This window comes from Chanodichthys erythropterus, chromosome 17 (genome assembly GCF_024489055.1).
Source record: "Chanodichthys erythropterus isolate Z2021 chromosome 17, ASM2448905v1, whole genome shotgun sequence".
NCBI lineage: Eukaryota > Metazoa > Chordata > Actinopteri > Cypriniformes > Xenocyprididae > Chanodichthys > Chanodichthys erythropterus.
Window position 1 is genome coordinate 12,438,792 of NC_090237.1, and position 20,317 is coordinate 12,459,108.

Genomic DNA, 20,317 nt, shown 5'->3' on the forward strand with positions numbered 1-20,317 from the left:
TATTGAATGTCAGATTATACTGTAGAAAACATCTTTAATATTTAATATTCCATAATAAATTCCATAATATAAACCTAATTTTTCAAAGTCAGTAAAAACTTTATTTAGTGTGCTTGACTTCTATTTACATGTTTTGTCATGCAACATTTTTAGAAGCACAATAATAAAAGTACAGTACAAAGCAACCTGTGTGGTGGTCCGATTGAGTTGATTTAACTCATCCATCCAAGCCACCGCCATACTGGGATTCCCAAACATTCTAATGAATTAATAGAACCGTCTGAATTTAATAAGTAGCCAAATCTTTGAGGAGTAAGGAATGTATATTAAATTTCCCAGTACATTCTTACAAGCGAGTATCAAACGGATTCAGTGGTCGGTCAACACACCTCAACATGTGTACAAAAGTAATAATTCCCGAAATCTGAATACAGATTGATGGTTTTGTAAAGTAGGCTATGCTCCTGAAGCTTTTATACCGTTATTCACTGGTTATAATCATAGCGTAATATTGTTTTATTCGTACATTAACTGTAAAAGATTCAAGTGTTTTCATTGACAGACTGTATTTTGAAGCAGTTCAATAATAACGACTATGTTGGTAAAGTTAACATTTAATTTAACAATAAAATATCAATTCTAAAGCAAACTGTCATGATAGTAAAATCCCATCGCTGTTCTGTAGCCCTCTAACTGTCATTGTTTCCAAGTTCCTCAAGAGTCTGAAATGGATTTTGGTCAATAAAAGACAAGCAAATAAAATTCAGCTTTTTCAACACTTTTGTGCATGGACTTAAAAACATGAAACTATTTCCAGTCATTTATTCCAGGGATGGGCAAATTTAGTCCTGAAGGGCCAGATCAGAGTTTAGGGCTGTTGATATCTTCAATGATGTCCAGCTGGACTGAAATGTTTTTATATACTGTAGATGATGGAGCCAGTCAGTAATTTCCTACTGCAAGAATAGTGATTTCTGCTGCTGTCTGAATGAGATCTCAATCACGGCAAAATATTGAATATCCACCTTTTTCCCACCCCCTCAACGCTTTATGCACAGTAAAATCCCCAGAGTTAAATCAACTCTGCTCAGAGTACATATAATGTTAAAATAACACTGAAGCAGAGTTAAAGTTTATTAAATAATTAAGCAATTAATAAGGCTGTGACTGAAGTCAGTTGTAGTTCTTGTGTTTCTCTTTTCTTCAGTGATTCTGCTGGTTAACAGCAGGTGTTCATCACTAATACACAATCATCACTTAATTAATTGTTTAATTATCTCATTAACTTTAACTCTGATTCAGTGTTATTTTAACACTGTTTAGAGAGGGACCATATGCACTCTGAGCAGAGTTGATTTAACTCTGGAGATTTTGCTGTGTGGGAATAACTTCTGTTAAACTGTAAACAATCAGTGAAAGACTTTCTCTATGAAGGCAATAAGCTTTATAAGATAAAAAAACTGGGTACAATGAATGAAGTGACATTATTCTACTCATCCTTCAACCATTAAAAGGAAACTTAAGTGTAAAAAGAAAACATTAACAAATGACCTCAAAATGGAAGTGCCTCCCACAATTCAAAATGCAGTAGGCTTGTCAGGAAAAAGGTGAATACAATAAAAAATAAAACGTAATAAAATACTATTGAATTTCCGTCCAGCTGTTAATGGTCATTTGACCTATTTGACCACTGCTGGATTATCTCGTACATAACTGATCATATATAAAACTACATGTGTTTTTATTTTAGAAATGGAACAGACATATTCATTTAAAACTACATTCTCTACATATTAACATCTTGTGTTTTATCTACTGCTCTGATAGTTTATTCCCACATGAGACTGGACATGATAGTAAATCTGGTGTCAAAGAAAGTGTTATAATGTAGATTCAGATTAGAGAAACAAGATGATCTTCTCTAATCTGTATTAATTCAGGCTACTATTTAGTGACACCTGCTGGATTAATCTTCAACATGTCAACAGATTCAGTCATTATTATTGATCAAACAAATCATTTTATGTTGCTTAATCCAAATAATGACACAACCTTGCATCAAAATCTTTCCCTCTGCAAAAACCTCAGCAACGAGGTTATGGCATGACACACAAAAAAATTACACAAGTAGAATTGAGACAAAACAACTAGCAATATCATCAATGAGTGAAATACAGTATTTATTTAAAAACTGAAAAATTAAACAAACCCACACACAGTTTTAGTCTATATCATACAAAGATATTCTCCAAAATGTTATTGAGCGGTCTTGTTTTTTCCATTAACGAAAGGCAGTTTAGAGGCTGGCTGAGCTGGTAAGACTAGACAACCGAATCTAAATGGTGGATAAACCATTACTGGAGGTGATGGTGACACTCCGAAAACGGAAATTAAATACCCAGTGTCGCAACTTAACATAACAGCCGAAGCAGTGCAACAAGTGAAACAATATGAGGGTATTAAGACATAACAACATAAGGGATATACAGTATATATCATATCTCAGTCACACAGCTTCCACACAAACACACACACATTATATTAGTATTAAAGAACACACACACACACACACACAAACACTCAAAGCATGTTCATACGGAGTCTACAGGACCCTAATGCAATCATTTTCTCTGTTGTAGTTGCTGACTGGTAGTTTGTGGAGAAGTTGAGGTAACCATGGTTTGTAGATGACTACAAGACTGCATGTCCCTGTGTCCGGCTGAGCGGAGGTTCAGCTGAGCCCTGTTGAGAGCTGTGCTGCTGGCAGACAGTGGTGGTCTACAAGGCTATGTGGTCTACATTGCTTTGACGGAGGTGGACAGGCCTCTTGAACCAAATACAATTTACTTCACATTTTTCATGCATCTCCATTTTGGTCTTATGAAAACTTTTTCAGAGTTCCTAGAGGAACATGGTGATAGGAAAAAATATATATTAAAACTTTGCGTCCCCTCAAAAAATGTTGGGTCCCCTTTGCGTTTGTTCAATGCAAAGCTTCTCAGGGGAACACGATACTCGTGCAAGATAATGCAAAAAAATTGTCAGCAACATTTCTTGTGGGAACACAACTCTATTGCGATACAACATTGAAATCTAATTTTTCCTCCCATCTCGTATTTTTCCATCATCATGTTAGGGCTTAATTTAATTTCTTCTTTCTTTTCGATATCCACCAAGTTGTAAAAGGGGAGCTCAAAAAACCAAACGAAACACACCAGAGTTGAACACAGGGATGGATATATCTGTTCTCACACCACACAGTTCTCTACTGATTTCATGATTTCAGTTCGCAATACCAAACTACAACTTTAAAACACTGTCCTAATGCTACTCAGATCACGATTTTAAAGGTCTCTTTGAGGGAATGTGATCCTTGACCCTTTTTTCCCTTTTGGAAGGCACGGATGTCTCTCCTCGCCTCGGTGTGAAGGGGTGCGCATATGTGGAGCTAGAAGAAGACAACAGGAATGAACAGATACTGTCGTATTAACAGCGTGTAAACCGTACGGGACCGTTTTATGGACCGTTACTAATACAATACGCGCTAATAAAACAAAAACGATGAGCTCTAGCCTGATGTGAGGTCTCAATAGAGGATGATGGATGTTCAGTCTTAGCACCCTCAAATATGAGAGTGTGCCAGAAAGCTAGAGTCTTAATTTACAGGTTTTCTCAATCGATTCGACACATTTCTCCAATCTCAGGTCATTGTTCTCAAAACTGTTAACACAGTAATCTGAACTCTTTTTAATTGTCCTGCAAATTTTCCTTCATTTCATGCAAATTACAAATCACATGCATCATTTTCTCAAAACATTGTGTACAAAATTCCCAAATGTTTTCACAGTAGTTCATACATCCAACTAACTTTAATATATCAGACGAAAACCATTTCAGCTCTTTTTACAAAAATCACAATTATTTGTGCACCATTTTTCCAAACACAACAAACAAAACTCTGTTATTTGTCAGTTATTTGTTATTTCTCAGTTGCACTTAATGTTCTCAATTTGCCCCAAATAAATATCTGCTGAGTAAGTAATACACACAACACAGCTGTTTACAGAGTTATCTCAATTACAAAAACTATAAAAGCAAAAAAGAAAAACAAAAAAGAAGAAGAATGGGAAAAGGAAGAGGTTTAAGAGTGAGAGGTTTTGGAGAGGATAGAGGAATATTGAACTTCGGTAAAGTTGGTTTTATATTCGCACATTCGGACTTCCGCTTTCAATAACTTTGTGAATCTGCATTAAAAAAGGCTCATTTAATTTTATTATCGTTACTGACTGTTATGAGCACAAAGTATAACACAATTTTCTGTAGAACTCGACAGCAAACAAACACCCTTAGGCTGCGTCCGAAACCGCCTACTCAATGAGTAGGTACTTAATTTCAATAAGTAATTACTTAACGAGGGCTAAAAGAGTAAGTACTCGTTGACTATGAATGAGATCCGAGAATAATCCGCCATGTTGACGTTATCATGTGACCTACGACGTTATCGCAAGCGCAACAACTGAAAAGATATGAGTGACAGGTTTAATTCTTCTGTAATATCTGTAAATATCTTGATATTGATCAAACTTTTTTATTTTGTGGTCTTGTTGAAGAAACAGCTGCCAGTAATTTTGTAATTCTAGTACAACTAATATATATTTGGGTTAATTTAAAGTTCTTATATTTTTAACTACTGATGTGAGTTTATTTTTTGTTACAAAAACCCAAATTCGCGTGAATATATTGTTAATTTCTTTATTTTATATGCAAAAATGTCAATCCACAAGCAAAAGTGGCATAAATCTCATTTGTTTTCCTATTTTTCTTGTTGAATTAGCTTTAGTTTCATCCCTCATGCTTATAAATTATAAACAAATAAATAACTTTTATGCATTATGATGTATTCAAAATATTTAATCTTGTCATGTTTTATGTCTGTGTATATAATCTCAAACTATCATGTATACAAACCCATATTTTTTAGTTTTTTGTCATTATTATTGTTCATTTTTAGAGATACAACCATGGTATTTTCCCTGATCTTGTAATTGTAGATCCTGCAATAAAAATAAAGATATGAGTGACAGGTGCACTAACACCTCACAGCACCAGTAACTCAACCCTACCTAGAGCAGTTTTCCTCAGCGTTAGCAATGTCTGAAGCCAAAGAAGACATCAGCAGCTGCTCGAAGATCTCGCCTTTGGAGAAGACTGATTTTATACTCAAAAAATGTAAGTATAACTACTTAAAATTAAGATTACTCCAGAATGAATTGCTCTGCTAGCACATCCCAACACTTATACACAATAACAATGATAAATGCTGACCAAAACTTAATTATATAACTTTTCATTTTACTTCTTTAGTAAAACAAGCAAAATGTAATGTTTTGTCATATGACAGCTGTGCATGAACACACACACTAGACAAATACAGCTGATGTGAATATATCTCAATTTACAGTCAATTCATGCATTAATTCATTGCTTAATAAAATATATACATTTACTGATAATAATAGCATAATTAATACAAAAAAAGTGAAATAATAAAAGTAATAATGACAATAAATAAATACATATACAAGTCAACAACACACGAAACAAAGCTTTATTCAAATGTATTGATCTAACAATCATGTATTTACATACCTGTTGTCATCTCAACACAGCTGTGCCAATTCTGCAGCTTTATTCTGATGAAGCAGCTGATGAACACCATCATCATGTCCCTCACTGCTGCTCTTCTCAATGGGGACAGTGTTGATCCAGAGGATGAGGAAAATGATGATGATGGACCCTAAACCCCTCAACCTTGAAGCAGGAGTGGGAGAAGATGTGCGGGACAATCTGCTGCTGCAAACATTCATGTGTTCTCCATCAGCAGATTAAAACATTTTACAATTAATTAATGTCAGCATTCTGTTTCTTGACATATTTCATTTCATATTTTTACAATTACTTGCTAATTTTTGTTGTAGCTTCATTACATTTGTGGTGTGGTGGGCTAAACCACTGAGCTGGTCAGCAGAAGGTTTGCTGGTTTGATCTCTGCAGCGTCTCCTCCAGTGTGTCCTTGATTGAGTCACTTGAAAGGAAGAGTGATGGAGGGTCTCGTCCATGACACTGAACCATTCCCAGGATCTGCTGTGGCTCTCCATCCTCAGTGCTCACACCAGTCTGAGGACATTCACATCCTACAATAATGCACAAATATAATACAAAAGCAGCCATTTTAACAGCACAGTGTCATTTGATTTCTGTTTTAGAAATAACAAAATTATCTTACTTTATATTTTGTTTCAGGCTTTCCTCTTTATTTCTAACAAATGCCGTCGTCAGCTTTCCTTGCAGGTCCTGCTCCACAAAAGCTCTGCAGCAAACATACAGACATCAAGAACCAGAAAAGTGCTAAAATTCCAATAATTAAAATAAAATAAAATAAAATAGACTTTAGATTTAAATAGACTTTGTATTCATTTCTGTAGTATCCTCACCCAAAGCTTTTGATGGCATCATTCCTCTACCTGATAAACACACGTGTGCTCATCTGTCCCTGTAACATCAGACACAAGTTTCCTGAGATTTATGTGCTCAAATCTACATTTACATGTTGATGTGTTAACTCACTTCTTATCCAACACAAATGTTCCTTAATTTATTAACAGTACTAATGGACAAATAAAATAGATTAAACTTATGTGTAGTTACTGTAGATTTGTTTATTTACATTATTTTCATTCATGTAATGTAAGCAGTGTTGACAACAGTGAATAACAGCACAAACACATCACTCATAATACATAACCCTTACAGAAAAAACACATGAACTTCACATGTGATCACATGTTTTCCACATGTGATCACATGTGAACTTATATGATCACATGTGAGCAACATGTCAACACATGTGACAACATGTCACCACATGTGACAACATGTCACCACATGTGAACAACATGTCAACACATGTGAACAACATGTCAACACATGTGACAACATGTCACCACATGTGAATCACCACATGTGAAAAACATGTCACCACATGTGAACAAAGTTTGAACATAATGGAGCAAGTGGCACATATGGAAAACATGTTACTAGCCTATAGGTTATAATGTGGAGCACATGTGGAATATATTTTCACATGTTGTAATTTTTTGGGCGGCACAAAGTCAGCGGCTTGAAACGGTCGGACCACCGTCGGCACACCATCGGCAAGCTGACCAATCTGAAAATGCCGTCAATCTGACAGCGTTTTTTGGGTGGCACATCACCAGCGGTTTGCCGCTGCTGGGTCACCGTTGGTACACCAGTGGCAAGCCGATAATCGGTCCAGTTTCTACTAAGCGCTTACAGGACATCTTTTTTGATAAGTGTGTATTTATTTTATATTATTTTTACAGTTAAAAAATCTGAAAGTCTGAATAAAAAATATTAAGACTGACTTAATATCTATATCAAAAACTTGGTATAAAAAAACTGCCTATGGGCACGCTTTCAAATAAAATAACGTGGTTGAATGTTTGTAAAAAAAAATAAATAATTAAGTTATAAAAGTTACACACTTATTAAGTTATAAAAGTGCCACAATTGTCCCACTATGCTGGGGTGGCATTTTGCTCCTATAGGGTCATAAAACTACAAAATGAGTTTTAAATTCATGATTTAATATTAATGAGATTTTTTTATGTAATGTTTTAATTCTAGATGTTTATTTATGTAAGTGCTGCATGACTGTGACGTGTTTTAATGCGTGTGCGCGCCGAACCGCTTTCAAACGCTGGAGCGGCGCAGAGTTGCCATGGAAACGGAGAAACAACAACTGACAAGCAGCAAAAACAGCAGCCTCTCGCTGTTGTTTTCACTTCTTTCAGGTGAGTTTAGTCGCTAAAATCACACGAATAACACACACAACTGTTCTTGACACTTCTCTAACATGTAATTGACACACTTATGTTGAATATTTACTTTACAGAAACAGTTTAGTGTCTTCGAAAAACTCCGTTATCATCTCCGTTAGCATCCCGTTTTCAGAAGAGGTAACTTAGGCTAACTCTAACGATCGATTTGTTTATAATAGTTTAGGCTTTTAATCACATCTTTATGTGTAGATGATGTGTAGAGGTTTATGTGTAGAGGTTTTGATAGTTTTGTAAAGGTTTTGCTGTCTATGGGTGATTAGAAGCTGGCTTATTTATAAACGTAAATGTAGCCTACTGTTAATCGGTGACGTAACTTGCAGGGAGCACAAGTTTTCAAAAGCGTTTTGATCTCTCATGGTAAACAAATATTGATAAACATTGTTCTGTGATTTCAGCAGCGACAAAATAACCCCTCTACAACAGAGGGAAAGCTCAGAAGATTTCAGCATTTCTGAAGGAACCTGCTGACAGGAAGGAAACACAGGTGAAACTCACCAATTAACTCCATATCCATTTTTTCCACAATATTTTTTACCTATACCATGCATCTGTTATTTTCTTCTTTTATTTTCTCAAATTTACAGTTTTTATTTATTTAATTTGTTTTAAGAAGGCTTTGACATCCAAATGTAAGTGACACTGTATGAGCAATATTTAATGAATAAGTAAACAAAAAAACATAAATTCAGTTTATGTGTATTCTTCTTTTCCTGCTGTAACGTTAGCTTCTTTTCTTTTAATGAACCTGGCATTGAATAATAATATTGTTTGCTCTGTAACAAATTGTTTATGTTCCTAGATCCTTCCCTGTTGATGCCCTGCACCATAGCAGAGTTGGAGCAGATAAAAAAGTTCCTGTCGGACCAAATGACTAGTAAGTAAAGCCTCTTAAACATACACTAATGTTCAAAAGTGTGGGGTCGATAAGATTTTTAATGTTTTTAAAGTATCTTCTGTTCACAAAGGCTGCGTTCATTGGATCAACATACAGTAAAAACATTCTGACTTTATAACTCGCAATTCTGACTTTATACCTCGCAATTCTGATTTTATACCTCGCAATTCTGACTTTATAACTCGCAATTCTGACTTTATAACTCGCAATTCTGACTTTATAACTCGCAATTCTGACTTTATATCTCGCAATTCTGACTTTATAACTCGCAATTCTGACTTTATAACTCGCAATTCTGACTTTATAACTCGCAATTCTGACTTTATAACTCGCAATTCTGACTTTATATCTCGCAATTCTGACTTTATAACTCACAATTCTGATTTTATACCTCGCAATTCTGACTTTATAACTCGCAATTCTGACTTTATATATCGCAATTCTGACTATCTCACAATTCTGACTTTATATCTAGCAAATCTGACTTTATATCTCGCAATTCTGACTTTATATCTCGCAATTCTGACTTTATATCTCGCAATTCTGACTTTATAACTCGCAATTCTGACTTTATTTCTCACAATTCTGACTTTATTTCTCACAATTCTGACTTTATATCTCGCAATTCTGACTTTATAACTCACAATTCTGATTTTATACCTCGCAATTCTGACTTTATAACTCGCAATTCTGACTTTATATATCACAATTCTGACTATCTCACAATTCTGACTTTATATCTCGCAATTCTGACTTTATATCTCGCAATTCTGACTTTATATCTCGCAATTCTGACTTTATATCTCGCAATTCTGACTTTATATCTCGCAATTCTGACTTTATATCTCGCAATTCTGACTTTATATCTCGCAATTCTGACTTTATATCTCGCAATTCTGACTTTATATCTCGCAATTCTGACTTTATATCTCGCAATTCTGACTTTATATCTCGCAATTCTGACTTTATATCTCGCAATTCTGACTTTATATCTCGCAATTCTGACTTTATATCTCGCAATTCTGACTTTATATCTCGCAATTCTGACTTTATATCTCGCAATTCTGACTTTATATCTCGCAATTCTGACTTTATATCTCGCAATTCTGACTTTATATCTCGCAATTCTGACTTTATTTCTCGCAATTCTGACTTTATTTCTCACAATTCTGACTTTATATCAAGCAATTCTGACTATAACTCGCAACTCAACAGACCAAAAAAAAAAAACATAAAATCCTTAAAAATTTGAGCACTTACAATGAATTATTGTTGAATTAATGTTTTATTGTAATTTGCTTGCTGAGCCAGATGACTGTTGTTTTTGTTAAAAAATTATTATTATTGTGTTAATGTTGTTTACTGAACAATATATTATTATTATTACATTAACTTATGTGTATTAATGAAAGCTTGTATTTCATGATTTTCATCATAACAAAATTCAATGTAGTTGTAAATAGAATAAAATAAAACTGTATACCAGCACCAGCATCCTATTCCAGCAAGACCAGCATATGTTGTGTTTTGGTGCTGGTATGCTGATGACCAGCATACCAGCACCAGCATCCGGAAACGGAAAAGATTAGTTCATTTCTCGAGTCCTCGGGTCCGAGTCGTTCGTTCAAGTCCCCATAGGCTGAATACAGAAACAGAAATGATTAGTTCATCTCTCGAGTCTTCGGGTCCGAGTCTCGTTCTTTTGTCACGTGACCGCTTCCCGGTCCAGTGTCTCGCAAAATATACAACATTACATTCGGATTATAGACTGTATATTTTACTATATTTAAGAATTATCATAAAATTATCAAAATAAGTCTGCAATAAACATCTGAACAAAAAGAAAGTTCCATCTTGTTTGTGTAAGAATATTTTTATTGTTAAATGTGGTGTTGTTATTATTTAAATTATTTAAAATAAATATTATTACAAACGAGGACTCGAGAGATGAACTAATCATTTCTGTTTCTGTATTCAGCCTATGGGGATTTGAACGAACGACTCAGACCCGAGGACTCGAGAGATGAACTAATCTTTTCTGTTTCCGCCAGTACAGACTGCATATCCGTGCCCTAATATGGAGCTGTGACTTGATGAACGAACGACTCGGACCCGCGGACTCGAGAAATGAACTAATCTTTTCTGTTTCCCGTAGTATGCTTATGAGATGTTGCGCATGCGCGGTCAACACAAAATGAACGAATCGCTCTCTGAGATGACTCGTTGTCCCGAGTCATATTTAAGACTCGTTCAAAATGAACGAATCGTTCATGAACGACACATCACTATTTTACGGTCTATGCTCGCAATGCGGAGCCAGGCGAAAATATAAACGCGCCATTTTATTTCTCCATTTAATAAACAGATAGGTATTTGTTGTAAAAGAAATACAGTTACAATTTCAAGGATTTTCAAGCACTTTATCCAAAATTCAAGCACTTTTCAAACCTTGAAAACACATCATCAAAATTCAAGCACTTTCAAGGATTTCAAGCACCCGTACGAACCCTGCATATACGTAGACATAAATAGAATACTCTGAGTCAGATACAAATCTTTATATGCTATGTTTTTACCTCACTAGAAATCCTTAGAGTCATTAGAACTCCCATTTTGGATGGCTTCTAGAGGGCATGCTGTAGGTGCGCACAGGATTTGATTGGCTACTACCAATATAACATATCATATACGATCCTGAAATCCATAAAGAAAAGAAATAAAACTTTACTTTATCAGGATAGTTTACTTTATTTATTAAGTTTACTTTATCAGGATAGATGTTTGCACTGCCCTAATCTGATTGTTTTACTATCCCAAAACAGGAAACCTGCTGAAGGAGACACAGAGGACTGAAACGACATTCCACACATTCAGAAACTCACAATTCATATTTTTATATTTGGTTTTGCTTTTTTGTTTTAAAAATTCATATTCACATTTGTATTTCTAATGAAATTAAATAAAATAATTGTTTATAAATAAAGAATTGTAAATAAATTTGAATTGTTTGTTTTAATGTTGGGAAACATGGCTATAGGCCCTACATAAGAACATGCTATCATTTTCTGTTGTTGTTTTGTTAGAAATGATTGTTGATGGGTTTCAAATGTTATTCCAAGGATCGCACATGGGAATGTACATGTTTCACATGTGATCTCATGGTTTCACATGGGAATATACATTTCACATGTGATTACATGGGTTTCACATGGGAATTTAAGGGTTTAACACGTGATCACATGGTTTTCACATGGGAATATGCGTTTCACATGTGATTACATGGGTTTCACATGGGAATATAAGGGTTTAACATGTGATCACATGGGAATATACATTTCACATGTGATTACTTGGGGTTCACATGAGACTTTATGGGTTACACATTCCATCACATGGGTTTCACATGGGAATATACATTTCACGTGTGATTACATGGTTTTCACATGGGAATGTATGCATTTCACATGGCTATTTTATACATGTTTCACATGTGATTTCATGGGTTTCACATGGGAATATACACATGTTTACATGGGTTTCACATGGGAAAACATGGGTTTCACATGTGTTTCACATGGGAAAACATGTGTTTCACATGTGTAAATGTTCCAAAAGCACACATTTCCCATGTGAAAAACATGTGATCACATGTGAACACATGTTAAATTTCACATGTGCATTTTGTCACATGTGATCACATGTGCTTTTCACATGTTAAATTTCACATGTGCAAAAATCACATGTGCATGTGGTCACATGTGACCACATGTGTTTTTGCACATGTGAAGTTCATGTGTTTTTTCTGTAAGGGAATCCAGCACTCATAAGTCATAATACTTAAAGATGTTCCTGTCAGAGGTTAAATAAACATTTAATAAGCATCTTTAAGATGTATATGGTTTAGAATATGTAATTCCACTTCGGAGAATTAAGTTATGTGTGTTTACTAGAGATCCCGCGGGCTGTTTCATAAAACAAGATTAGAAAACAAGCCAGGCTTATTTTACTTAGTCAGACTTGTTGTCAATGAATTCTGTTTCATAAAACAAACTTAAATTAGTTCAAACTCAGTTACTCTGGCAACTTATGCTGGGAAACTAGCCTGGGGTGCGTTTCCCGAAAGCATCGTTGGTGAACTATGGTTGTAAGTCCCATTGAACTCTATTGGTAACGACGGAACTTACGACCATAGTTCGCTTTGGGAAACGCACCCCTGGTCTGGAGCAGGCTAACTGTCAGGCTAAGCTGAGCTCCTCTAACACTGACCAATAGGAACGCAATGATATTACAACTGACTCTCTCACATACAATTATTTGACTTTATTAACATATATATATATATATATACAGTACAGTCCAAAAGTTTGGAACCACTAAGATTTTTAATGTTTTTAAAAGAAGTTTCGTCTGCTCACCATGGCTACATTTATTTAATTAAAAATACAGTAAAAAAAAAACAGCTATAAATAATAAATAAGTAACTTTGTGAAATATATTCAAATAGAAAAGTTATTTTAAATTGTAATAATATTTCACAATATTACTGTTTTTACTGTATTTTTAATTAAATAAATGTAGCCTTGGTGAGCAGACGAATCTTCTTTTGAAAACATTAAAAATCTTAGTGGTTCCAAACTTTTGGACTGTACTGTATATAAATGGCTAAATGTTTTGTGCCCAATATTTAATATTTAATTAGATTGTTTTAAAATATATGAATACATTTCTCTCTGGTTTTGTTTGGCAGTAGTACTCTTTATGGTTATTAGAACAGCAGAAATTAAAATCACAAAATTAAAAATTAAAATGAATATGCACAGACTAAATTTTAATTGGTAAGATGAATCTAAACTCAGTAATTGTCCCAAAGTATATTGATTTACCGCATTACAATAGTCCATTTACAGTTACTATCATAAAAATACACTTACTTGTAGGTTTGAAAGTGTACATAAGGCACATTTAATGTCCAACATCAAATATTTTAGCGAAATGTATATTTCAGAATTATTGCGCTTCTATTGCGTCCCGTCTGTTTAGCGCGCATGCGCGCAGCAGCGCTCGTTCAATGTTAGGTTTTGCCTCAAAATAGAAATATTTGCATTACTTTCTAACATTTACAGATGGAGAATAAACTTGTGAAAAGTAAGTTATGCACTAAGGAAAACACCATGTCTCAAATGCATAAAATAGCACAAAATGTATGCCGTTTCCTGTGGTGGATCGATTTGATCCATGATCGTCCTTTAGGACTGCTTAAGAAAAGCGTGCACACTAAATTATCTTGACTAGGTAAACCTGGATCGAATTAGCGGGACTAGGTGAACTTCAATTACCCTTTATGAAACGTTTTAGCCCAAACTCATTTGTTAGGTTAATTCAAGTCAGGTTTTGGAGTTTAATCCTCGCTTTTCTTTGCATCTTTTATCAAACAGCCCTCCATTATCTACATAATACATAATAAATCGTGTTTTACAGTAAAGTCACAACTATAGTGTCTAGCATCTTCACACATTCAGCAGTTTACTCTACAGTAGTTCAACAAATGTGTTTTTGGTTTTCAATACTCACATTTAACAGCATCCGCGTCACTTTTCTCAAGTGTTTGATTATGACGTATCCTCTCCCGTGGCCTCCTGGGATAGAAAAGTATCTATCGAGAAACACTTCCGAATCTGGGCGGAAGTAGTAGGCCATCCGGGAACTCCTCGACTACTCATTTATGATTACTGAGGTTTCTGACATACTTAATTGCTCGTCTACTGCTTTTCCCCTATTATATAGTAGGTAAGTAGGCGGTTTCGGACGCACTTTAAGTAGGCGCACAGCCGAATCTCGCGAGCATCATTACGTCACCAAGGTAATTTTCGCCTACTCTTTTTGCTTCTGACATACTTACTCGCTCGCCTACTGCTTTTCCCCTACCAAATAGTAGAGAAGTATGGAGTGCTGTGACGTCATCGTTAATCTGAGGAACCATCTACAAAGTGCAAGTTTCGATTGACAGCGTGATAAAGACTCACTGTCCATGGTACTTAAGTCTGGTGATGGGACGGTTGATACCGAGGCTTTGAGGCATAAATTAATTAATTTAGATGAGATTACTTTATATTAGATATAACTGATTCAAGACAAGAGTGATTCCGTATGTCACGGACTTACGAAGCTTTGGTCAAGTGCTTTTTCAAACCGTAGATCTGTGATTTAGATGATTTAGATATGGTGGAGAAACAAGACTGACGACCAAATGTCGCTAATGCGCACTATGTGGAACTGGAACTGTCTGTGAAACAGTCTTAGACCTTTGATACTAAACTTCTTCAGTTAATATGACTTCATTAAACACTTTTCATTTGTTCTTTACATTAATATAAATATTTTCCAACTTCTTTTGAAAGGCTGTGAGTGTGTTTTCAAAAGCTATTGAACTGGAACTGTGTGTGTCCATCAAAAAAAGCCTTAGTCCTTTGATACTGAACTTTTTCAGATAATATGACTTCATTAAACACTCTAACATCAAGATGGAAATATCCTTAATGCAGACAATATTTAAGGACATTGACGAAAAATACTTCAAAATACCAGGCTACAAACAGCATTTCAGTGTGAATCGGTTCATTGTTCATTTGTATTCTGAGTTGGGGATCAGCATTCTTGTGCATCATTTGCGAAGTAAGTCTCCTGTGTCCCTCTATCTTGATGCCACTGGTGGTGTAGTGTCAAAAATTCCAGAACAGCCAAAACCGGTGTTGTACTATGCACTCACTCTTCCAGGAAATGCAGGTCGAGATGCACCACCACTGCCTATTTGTGAAATGCTCTCCAATGAAGCACTCAGTACCACCAATCACATTTTGGCTTATGCGATTCACTTTGCATTTATCAAAGTACACCCAAATAAAAATTCACCAGGTCGAAACTGATTATAGCTGGGCTTTAATACAAAGTGTGATGCTCACTTTCAACAAATAGCACATCAGCACTTACCTCAACAGAGCATATAACTTCTGCATGAACAAAAAAATCAGTGGATGAAATGAAGTCATATACTGTACTACACATTTGCTCTGCTCACATCCTGAAAGTTGTCAGACAGGCAATCTGTAGGGAAACAGAAGACAAAGGACTGGGATACTTTGCCACATATGCTTTCGCAAGACTTCAAAATGCCAGCAACATGACTTAATCAAGAAAGGTGTTCCGTGCATTATGTGCCTTGCTCACAACCCAACAAAACACAGACCTCGTCAAAGAAAGTCTGCTTATTTTGGAGAGTGTCATTTCAAGATCCAAAGAGGAGCCACTGGAAGAAACTCTCCGATCTGAAGACTGGGAAATGTGTGAAAGTGAAGACAGAACACATGCAACGACCATCAGTGGCAAATCATCATTCTATGCCTTTTTTCAGCAGATTATGAAAGAGGTGAAGAAAGAAATGGTTGATGATGACACAGGGTTGGCAACAGAAGACAACCCATACTTTTGTCCAGGCATCCTCACAGTCCTCTTTGATATGTACCTTGCTATCTTTCCTCTTTGGAGTGGCTTGCTGTTGGAAGACCTGATGGATGAATGTCATGAACAGTACATGGAGATAACAAAGAAACAACCAAAAACAAGAGATGCCAACTGTCACATTGAAAGGTGGTTTGGAATTGTCAAACATTCCATAATGCATAAAGAAAGAAAAGTCAAACCAGGGACATTCATAAGAAAAATGCACAAGTCTCTACAAGCGAGGTATACAGAGCATATCATCAAGCATGAACTTCCTCAAAAGCTTTTGCGGCAACCTGAGGCACCTTTGAACCGTTTCCCATCCACCAAATCCAAATTCTTTTCTGTTCCACATAAAATACCTGCTCCCCAAAAAGAGGATCAAGAAGGATGTGGAAGTGGAAACTTCAAGTTCTGATGCATGTCAGCCTCCTGCGGATGAACAGTTAATGAAGACATTAGAACAAAAATTTAAACTATTAATTGCATATATGAAGGTACGCTATTATTTACTCTATGAACTTCATATCATTGCAGATCCAGATGCTATTGAAGAAGAAGGAACATACAGAGCTGCTAGTAGCCACTGTTCAGTCTCCTAGCCAGGATCTCGAGTTCCTTTTACATCACAAGGAATTCAATGCACTGAGGCCACATGAATGGTTATTTGGAGAGGTACACATTACAGAACAAAAATCTAAATGCATAATTACAATTATATTTGTATGTAACAGTAAATGCTGTCCTCAATGTATGTCAATCAAGTAATGTGATTCAAATTGAAATGCTTTATCATTTTAGACTATTGAGTGCTATTTCAGAGCTGTACTTAATAAGGAGGATGCAAATCTCTACCAGCTAAGCCATGACACCACAGGTGTCATTTTAAATGGCACAAGTACGGTGGCCGAGAGAGCTCAACGCGCTGCAAATGAGAAAACATCTTCATCAGTTTGACAACACATGCGCTGCAAACTCCACAACACTTACAAATGGTGAAACGCGCTGCAAATAAAGAAAACATCATCAGTTTGACAACACACGCGCTGCAAACTCCACATGTTTTCTTTATTTGCAGCGCGTTTCACTATTTGTAAGTGTTGTGGAGTTTGCAGCGCATGTGTTGTCAAACTGATGAAGATGTTTTCTTTATTTGCAGCGCGTTTTTCTTTTTGTAAGTGTTGTGGAGTTTGCAGCGCGTGTGTTGTCAAACTGATGAAGATGTTTTCTTTATTTGCAGCGCGTTTTTCTTTTTGTAAGTGTTGTGGAGTTTGCAGCACGTGTGTTGTCAAACTGATGAAGATGTTTTCTTTATTTGCAGCGCGTTTTTCTTTTTGTAAGTGTTGTGGAGTTTGCAGCACGTGTGTTGTCAAACTGATGAAGATGTTTTCTTTATTTGCAGCGCGTTTCACTATTTGTAAGTGTTGTGGAGTTTGCAGCGCATGTGTTGTCAAACTGATGAAGATGTTTTCTTTATTTGCAGCGCGTTTCACTATTTGTAAGTGTTGTGGAGTTTGCAGCGCGTGTGTTGTCAAACTGATGAAGATGTTTTCTTTATTTGCAGTGCGTTTCACTATTTGTAAGTGTTGTGGAGTTTGCAGCGCGTGTGTTGTCAAACTGATGAAGATGTTTTCTTTATTTGCAGCGCGTTGAGCTCTCTCGGCCACCGTACACAAGAGAGCAGATGGAACAGCAAGGATTTTGAAAAGTGAATGCAACTACTTATGATATTTAATTTTCACATGTACACTGCACAGACATGATCTTTTAAATTTTTGATAAACAGGTCAACTTAGAGCAATATGATGGGGTCATCACTTTTGTCAATATCACCAAAAATCACTGCAGGTTTGTGGTAAGTAAAAGAGTGCTAATTTCAATGATAAGCTACTACACATGCCCATTTAGACATGTTTGATCTTTCAGTGACATTTATTTGCTAATTTATTTGTTTCTTTTTATCCAATTTAGTTTGTATATGCTCAGACTGACCTTTTCGTGCTTGACTCTCTGAGTGGTATAAATGAAATGCAAGAAGCCGAAAAGGCATGCCAAAAATTCGGGTATGATAGTCTGTTTTAAAAAAGATATTTAGCATGTGTAGATCCAAAACAGTAATAATAGAAACTAAGCAAAGTTCATGTTGTTTAAGACTACCATAATCACACACTGCCCCCAAAAAGAATTACCCCCAAAAGAGAAGCAATACATTAAGTGTGAACGCAAAGAAATACGTCACAAAGATGATCAATGCTCAAACTGTGGATACAGACAAAGAGATCCAGTAGATGTGCTCTACGACTGGGTATTGTTTATCCAATTTCTGGCTGTTGACTTTTCGTTTTAAGTGAAAGCATGTGTTTTTGTCATGATCACCAGTGAGAGTGCCCTTTTAGCCACTAGAGGGCACTCCATTCCGGACTCTCATTTCCACCCATTGCATTCACTACATTACCCATAACGCACTGCCGGACTCATTATCCCTTTATCACATCATTACAACCAGCTGTCATGTATTATGTAATCAGTGTCTGTCTATTTATACCCTGTCTGTTTCTGTTCACATCCTGGAGTTTTCAGTTCACATTCCACGGTCTGTGTTGTTTCCTGTTCCTGTTTTGTTCTTGTTTTTTGATGGACTGATTACCTGGCTTTTGACCCATGCTTGTTTGTGGACTACGATTTTGGATTACCCTAATAAAAACACCTCCACTTGGATCTGTCTCTCGTCTTTGTGTGTGAGCCACCGTGACAGAAAACTCCAGCATCTAACGATCCAGCAGGATGGGGATCCACATCACTCCTCCTACCACTGTGAGGGAACGGATGGCTCGCCTGAGCAATCTAATCACCCTGCGGCAACAGGGTCATCAGGTCGGTGGATTGGCACAAATGTTTTGGACCCTGGCGGCAGGGCTAGGTTACAATGATGCGTGTCTGATTGACCTTTTCAACGGTTGTCTGGATGACCCGTTGCCGTCGAGGGAGATAGATGGATTGGGTGACATGGATTTTTGGGGGTTCGTCTACTACCTCGAAGATCGGGGTAGGGGGATCCCACCTAATCTACCAGGCAGTGTACATGCTCCAGCCCATGAATCCGTTCCAGAAGTCACAGGGGAGGTAGGCACTGAGCTTCTGCTTAACCCTGGTAAAAGGAGGAGGAGGAGAAGGAGGAAGGTTCCCTTCTTCCCCCAAGGTCCAGAGCCCGCTTCAGTCAGTGAGTCCGCTCCAGCCAGTGAGTCCACTCCAGAGCCCGCTCCAACCAGTGAGTCCACTCCAGAGCCCGCTCCAGCCAGTGAGTCCACTCCAGAGCCCGCTCCAGCCAGTGTGTCCACTCCAGAGCCCGCTCCAGCCAGTGAGTCCACTCCAGAGCCCGCTCCAGCCAGTGAGTCCACTCCAGAGCCCGCTGCAGCCAGTGAGTCCACTCCAGAGCCCGCTCCAGCCAGTGAGTCCACTCCAGAGCCCGCTCCAGCCAGTGAGTCCACTCCAGAGCCCGCTCCAGCCAGTGAGTCCACTCAAGAGCCCGCTCCAGCCAGTGAGTCCACTCCAGAGCCCGCTCCAACCAGTGAGTCCACTCCAGAGCCCGCTCCAGTCAGTGAGTCCGCTTCAGTCAGTGAGTCCCCTCCAGAGCCCGCTCCAGCCAGTGGGTCCGCTCCAGAGCCCGCTCCAGCCAGTGAGTCCGCTCCAGAGCCCGCTCCAGCCAGTGAGTCCGCTCCAGAGCCCGCTCCAGCCAGTGAGTCCGCTCCAGAGCCCGCTCCAGCCAGTGGGTCCGCTCCAGAGCCCGCTCCAGCCAGTGAGTCCGCTTCAGTCAGTGAGTCCGCTCCAGAGCCCGCTCCAGCCAGTGAGTCCGCTCCAGAGCCCGCTCCAGCCAGTGAGTCTGCTTCAGTCAGTGAGTCCACTCCAGAGCCCGCTCCAGCCAGTGGGTCCGCTCCAGAGCCCGCTCCAGCCAGTGAGTCCGCTTCAGTCAGTGAGTCCGCTCCAGAGCCCGCTCCAGCCAGTG

General features: G+C 37.4%; 1 protein-coding gene and 1 long non-coding RNA gene across 3 annotated transcripts in view; both read left to right on the plus strand.

Moving 5' to 3' along the window:
• The window catches only part of ypel2b (yippee-like 2b), a 48,164-nt gene extending 42,323 nt beyond the window's left edge, over positions 1–5,841 (plus strand). Inside the window, exon 5 of the mRNA XM_067365188.1 lies at positions 5,670–5,841. Coding sequence (XP_067221289.1) covers positions 5,670–5,801 — 132 coding nt within the window. The 3' untranslated portion in view covers positions 5,802–5,841. The remainder of the gene's footprint in view (positions 1–5,669) is intronic.
• Positions 5,842–7,171: 1,330 nt separating this feature from the next.
• LOC137005108 (uncharacterized) lies at positions 7,172–11,699 on the plus strand. 2 transcript variants are annotated; one of them, XR_010892208.1, is made up of 4 exons: positions 7,172–8,039; positions 8,318–8,406; positions 8,722–8,796; positions 11,640–11,699. It is a non-coding gene; the product is annotated as an uncharacterized lncRNA (long non-coding RNA). The 2 variants fall into 2 exon arrangements; XR_010892207.1 differs by lacking the exons at positions 8,722–8,796; positions 11,640–11,699 and having other exon boundaries at positions 7,172–7,874; positions 7,976–8,039; positions 8,318–8,667.
• The last annotated feature ends 8,618 nt before the right edge of the window (positions 11,700–20,317 follow it).